This window comes from Sinocyclocheilus grahami, unplaced genomic scaffold (assembly GCF_001515645.1).
Source record: "Sinocyclocheilus grahami isolate Dianchi unplaced genomic scaffold, SAMN03320097.WGS_v1.1 scaffold972.1, whole genome shotgun sequence".
NCBI lineage: Eukaryota > Metazoa > Chordata > Actinopteri > Cypriniformes > Cyprinidae > Sinocyclocheilus > Sinocyclocheilus grahami.
The window spans coordinates 687,803-693,802 of NW_015506151.1; the positions used below are offsets into that span (position 1 = coordinate 687,803).

Sequence of the window (6,000 nt, forward strand, 5' to 3'; positions counted from 1 at the left end):
GCAAACACCATGTAAATTGAATTTTCCATCCAATGCCCCCTTTAAAATACTTTTTTCTGTATTTGTTTCATGCTGGATTAGTCATTGGCAATTTTCATTGTTCACTTGATTAATCTCTTATTGGTTATGGGTAAAAATATCCCCATATCGTGCCGTAATATGTTCCTGGTTTCCCCTCTGACACCCAGTGCCTCCAACCCAGCGTCCAGAGACCGTCTGTGAGCGCTGGAGAGCCAGTCTGCTGCAGCAATATGGAGGTCAACTGGAATCTCACCATTATCTACCTCAGTGTGACTTTGCTGGGGAGTTCAACCCAGTTCAGTGCTACGGAGACAGCAGCTACTGCTGGTGTGTGGACCAAAACGGGCGGGAAGTACCAGGAACCCGCTCACACAATGCTGTGAAACCTGCCTGTGAGTGTCGCTTGCTGTGAAACCCACAGTTGCCTCATGAAAAAACACTGGTTAAATGGTTTAATGCTTTAACATCTACATTCTCATGTTTACATTCAGATTAAGGGCCAACAAAACGATTTGTATTTCCAAGCTAAAATGATCTGCTACCTTTTAGGTATACCTACTGTGGCCCCTCCCACCATGCACCCTCTGCCACGCCCAGATGTGACCCCGCCTCCAACAGGCACATCCTTGCTCTACGCCCAGGGCCAGCAGATTGGTGTTTTGCCTCTCAATGGCACACAGATGGACAAGCAGAGATCTTCAGTGCTGCTCGCTCTACATGTGAGACTTGCACACTATTGATTGAAATACTGAAGTCTGCGGCTTTGAGAAAAGTATACTAATTCTCTTCCGTTTACTCTTTCAGGGCTCTATAGTGGTCGGCATTGATTACGACTGCAGAGAAAGGAAAGTTTATTGGACGGATCTGGCTGGACGGACAATCAATCGAGCCAGTCTGGAGCCGGGATCAGAACCTGAGATTATTATCAACACAGGTATGTTTATTTTGAATTATTATTCAAATCTGATAATATAATATAATATAATAAATCTTTTTCAGCTCTGACGAGTCCAGAAGGTCTTGCTATAGATGTCGCCCGTAGAAGACTGTTTTGGGTGGACAGCACATCAGATAAGATTGAAACAACTAACCTTGATGGAAGTGACAGGCGTGTTCTGTTTGACACCGACTTAGTAAATCCCAGAGCCATCATCGTAGACTCCCCTACAGGGTATGTGCTTTAGATTGCTTAAAGATATATACAGTATATATATATATAATCTTGTTTAAATCAATGCTAAATAGAGCAGAGCGGTTTTGTATATTTCTAGATTCAGGAAAACACGAATTTCAACACTTGCATAAAATTAAACTGTGTGCCATCTTTCCACCCATGTCAAAAAACCTTGTATTTCAATGTAATGCATCAAATGCAAACTGCTTGGGTGGTCAAAAGTGTGAAATAAATAAGATTTTTTTTTTCATGTTTTTGAAAGAAGCTGCTTATGCTCATCAAGGCTGCATTTATTTGATGATAACTACAGTAAAAACATTAATATTGTAAAATATTATTACAATTTAAAATAACAGTTTTCTCTAAATATATTTATTTGAATATTCTTGTAATGGCAAAGTTAAATTTTCAGTAGCAATTAGCGCAGAAATCATTCTAAGATGCTGATTTGGTTTCTTATTATTATCAATGTTGAAAACAATTTTTTGCTGCTTAATATTTTTGTTGAAAGTGTGATACACTACCATTAAAAACGTATGATAAAAAAAGAAGAGAAATTAATACGTTGCCATCACAGGAATAAATTGCATTTTAAAACATTAAAATAGAAACCAGTTGTAAATGCAGCCTTGGTGAGCATTAGAGACTCTTTTCAAAAACATTAACAAATTTTTATTTATTCCAAACTTTTAACTGGTAGTGTATAATTTTGAATTATTATATTTTAAATGTATAAAATGTAAAATTATTAAAATTGTATACAAATTAAATTTAATTTATAAAATTATATTTTAGAATTATATATATATATATATATATTATATTTATATTTTAAAATAATACATTCTGAATAAAGAATAATAATTATAAAATCTATTTTATATAGCGTAGAAATTGTTTATATTTTAAAAATTCCCAAAAGCTAAATCCTTTTTTTTTTTTTTTTTTTAATTTAAAATAACAGTTTTCTCTAAATATATTTATTTGAATATTCTTGTAATGGCAAAGTTAAATTTTCAGTAGCAATTAGCGCAGAAATCATTCTAAGATGCTGATTTGCTTTCTTATTATTATCAATGTTGAAAACAATTTTTTGCTGCTTAATATTTTTGTTGAAAGTGTGATACACTACCATTAAAAACGTATGATAAAAAAAGAAGAGAAATTAATACGTTGCCATCACAGAAATAAATTGCATTTTAAAACATTAAAATAGAAACCAGTTGTAAATGCAGCCTTGGCGAGCATTAGAGACTCTATTGGTAGTGTATAATTTTGAATTATTATATTTTAAATGTATAAAATGTAAAATTATTAAAATTGTATACAAATTAAATTAAATTTATAAAATTATATTTTAGAATTATATATATATATATATATATATATTATATTTTGGACAGGAACCAAGCGCCTTGAGTGTATATCACCTAATGGGACAGGGAGACGTGTGGTCCACAGTAACCTGAGCTACCCCTTCAGTATGGTTGCCTTCTCCAATCACTACTATTACACAGACTGGAGGAGGTAAAGCAGCACAGCACATGCATGTACAAGACCATATGACCACCAGAATAATAATCAGAAATAGTTCTATTCATAAATGTTCCTATATTACATTTTTTTTTTAAAAGTCCTTCATGCTTGTTTCATTTCACTTTCTGTGTCGCACTGCACCTTGTGCTCCATTCACTTCCATTCATACTCAGTACAAAGAATACAGAACATGAAGCAGAGTAGATTATGTGTTTTTTTTTTATCTTTATAAAAGGTATTGTTATTTGCTATTAACAACTTTATTAAGAACAGAAGCCCTGGAGCTTACTCATACTTGTTGTGAGGTCCAGTTAAAGTTGAATATGACTGTCCCTTTATCAATTAAATTGTTATAAAAATGACTAATCTTATTTTCTTTTAGGGATGGGGTCATCGCTCTCAGTCGAGATAACCAGTCAACAGATGAGCACCTGCCTGATCAGAGGTCTCATTTGTATGGTATTACAGTCGCCCCGCCACACTGTTTATAAGGTACTTATACACTGTTTATACTGTACTATAAGGTACCGGTAAAGCATGTAAGTTTTAGTCTAATACATTTTCCATGCATGCAAATATTGGTCAAATATATGCAGCTTTGGTGAGCATAAGAGATTTCTTTCAAAAACATAAAAAAATCTTACCAGCCCAAAACTTTTGAGTGGTATATTGAAGTACTCTGTATATGCTCCCAATGGACTTTTGCTAGTGTAGTTTAGTAAATTAAAAAAATTATTTGTGATTTAAAAATATTGCATGAAACAGATTTTTCTAAAGTGTCTGTATTTGTCCAGATACACCTAAAAGCAAATCACGTTTACAATGTAGCAAAACGTGGATGACCTCTTTTCCAGCAAATAACAGGATAACATATTTCAGACATGAGCTGTCAGCTACAGGCACTTAAGAGAAAAGTACAAGGCACCTGCTGCCAAATCACTGTAGTTTTAACAGCAGCGATGAAACACTAGTGTCACACTGGTGCTTCAAAGCATGTCGGTTCTTTACAGACCAGAAAACAGTCAAACAAGATCAGAGTAAGTGTTTGTATATCTGTACTAGCATATGAAAGCAGGCAATTTCCCCAGCAGAAAATGAAATGTTGTCGTGTTTGCCCAAATGTGGCTTTCTAAGGATTTCCGACGAATTGTGTTATAGGGAGACGCTAATGACAGAGCCAGCGTTACATGGTGCTATTTTGGGCGAGAGTTTGGAGAGCTTGTGCTGTGGGAATCGCGACGGACACGTGGACTCCGAAGAGAGCCGATCGCAGAACCCGCAAGTCTCGACGAACATCACCGTCAATGCCAAAGTGCAAATTTACAAACATGAAAGCGTGAATTTTTTCTCAAAATAGTTTTGTAAATTTGTTTTATACCTCATTTCTTTCTACTGTACTTTTGTATGTGATTTTGTGTTAAAAAACCTAACAAATACAAAAAAAAATACCCTAAGAGTTTAGTTGTGTAATTTGAATGTTTTTTAATACACTAAAATAGTACTTTGGGGAAAAAAGTACTACCCAAAGTGGTCTTTTACCAACCTTCATTTGTTTGATCTTTTGTAAGATGTGATATTTATAACAATAAAATGTGATTGACAACTTTATGTCTGCTCGCATTATGTTTCAGATTTTCAAATATTTTTGGCTCTACAGTGATTATTTTTTTTCAAAATACAGAATGCGCAATTGGAGGTATAAAGCAGAACAGGTTGAATTTCTTGCTCCAGGGTAAAACAAACTTACAGTCTGCCTACAAAACTTTTCTGCGTTGCATTAAGGTTTATTATGCAACAAAAACAAAGTCCAACTTTTTATGGAAACCCATGTGACATTTCATAAGTGCCTCTACATAAGGCTACAATGAAATTACATTTTATAATTCATCTTTGCATTTTTTCAATTACAGGGCAAAGAAAATGAATGATAAAGAAAAAAATAACACTCCAGTTTTTGAATTCAAACAAAATACCTGTGGGGTGGTTAATGAAAACAAGCATACTTCACAGAGCATGTCTTGTGGTCTCTGCGGCAAGCTCCAGGCAGATGTTTTTATCTGCCCACCTTTCCGAGGCGGTGATCTGTCTTGGGGTCGGCGATGATGGCCTGAACTGCCACGATGGCCTCGTTGATATTGGTTTGCAACTCTCTGAGCTCCTCGATGTGAAGCAGGCGAAGAACCCTGGCCGCTTCGTTCAGAGTCGCATCTGGAATGGGCAAACAAGTTCCTTGTGTTTACAATCCCTTCAAAAGTTAACAACAAATTAAATGCAGAATGTGAACGTGATGGTGCACTAATTGTGTCTTAAAGAAACATGAAGAAATAATTTGAGAAGGTGATAAAACAGTTTTGCAAGTGCAAACCTACCTCCGGTATCAAATCCTAAAATATGCTTATCAAGAGCCACTGGTAAACCCTATGAAAGAACAAATACGTTTTATTTATAATTAATAATTGAGCACTAACAATAACTGAGCACCAAATCAGCATATTACTATGATTTCTGAAGGATCATGTGACCCTAAAGACAGGAGTAATGGCTGCTGAAAATTCTGAAATTAAATATTACTATTTGAACTGTTTTTATTGATTGATTGATTGTTAAATGCAGCCTCTGTGGACATAAGAGAATTCTTTCAGAAACTTTTTTTTTTTTTTCAAACTTTTATATGGTAGTGTAGCTGTATATCAATCCAGTTTTAAGAAGTCTAGCAGATTGATTTCATTTCATAAAGCCATTATATGCTTACCTCTTTTGCTTGACTGGCCTTTGCAATAGCATCAGGGGTCAGACGTTCCTGTATCAGGATCCTAATGGCCTGTGATGAGAAATAACAGAATAATTTCAGTTTAAAATGCACTGGATATAGACTAATTTTTCGTACTATTGGCACAAATAAGATACTTACTTTAAGCATTACCAAATAGTCTTCATGCCGCTGAATTTTGAGTAGATTAGCAAGAGCCAATACACCAGCCTTAAAATCTGGATTGTTACCTAAAGAAAAAAATCACTTAATTTCAGCCCAACACATAATTTGAAAAAAAAAAAATTCCAATGCAAAACTGTTGTTGAACCAACCAAGGAACTCTTTGGTGATGATCTCTGAAAATAATGTTGCCATGCTTTTGCGATTGGTTGACCGAAACCTTTGGAAGTTTGTTTCCACCAAAGAAATAAAATCTTTTTTCTTGCAATTCTGAGTTTACATCTCACAATTTGGACCCCCCCCCCCCCCCCCCCCCCCCCCCCCCCCCACACACACC

The 6,000-nt window shown here is 35.1% G+C and overlaps 2 protein-coding genes across 2 annotated transcripts in view; one reads left to right on the plus strand and one right to left on the minus strand.

Moving 5' to 3' along the window:
* Positions 1-4,347, plus strand: part of LOC107564977 (nidogen-2-like) — a 30,401-nt gene extending 26,054 nt beyond the window's left edge. Inside the window, exons 15-21 of the mRNA XM_016250165.1 lie at positions 189-413; positions 571-740; positions 826-955; positions 1,021-1,192; positions 2,591-2,722; positions 3,114-3,223; positions 3,890-4,347. Of these exons, the coding sequence (XP_016105651.1) occupies positions 189-413; positions 571-740; positions 826-955; positions 1,021-1,192; positions 2,591-2,722; positions 3,114-3,222 (938 nt within the window). The 3' untranslated portion in view covers position 3,223; positions 3,890-4,347. The remainder of the gene's footprint in view (positions 1-188; positions 414-570; positions 741-825; positions 956-1,020; positions 1,193-2,590; positions 2,723-3,113; positions 3,224-3,889) is intronic.
* Positions 4,348-4,404: 57 nt separating this feature from the next.
* The window catches only part of LOC107564979 (UPF0568 protein C14orf166 homolog), a 4,582-nt gene continuing 2,986 nt past the window's right edge, over positions 4,405-6,000 (minus strand). The window contains exons 4-7 of the mRNA XM_016250166.1: positions 5,643-5,731; positions 5,484-5,552; positions 5,101-5,149; positions 4,405-4,939 (exon numbers count right to left, since the gene is read on the minus strand). Of these exons, the coding sequence (XP_016105652.1) occupies positions 4,785-4,939; positions 5,101-5,149; positions 5,484-5,552; positions 5,643-5,731 (362 nt within the window). The 3' untranslated portion in view covers positions 4,405-4,784. The remainder of the gene's footprint in view (positions 4,940-5,100; positions 5,150-5,483; positions 5,553-5,642; positions 5,732-6,000) is intronic.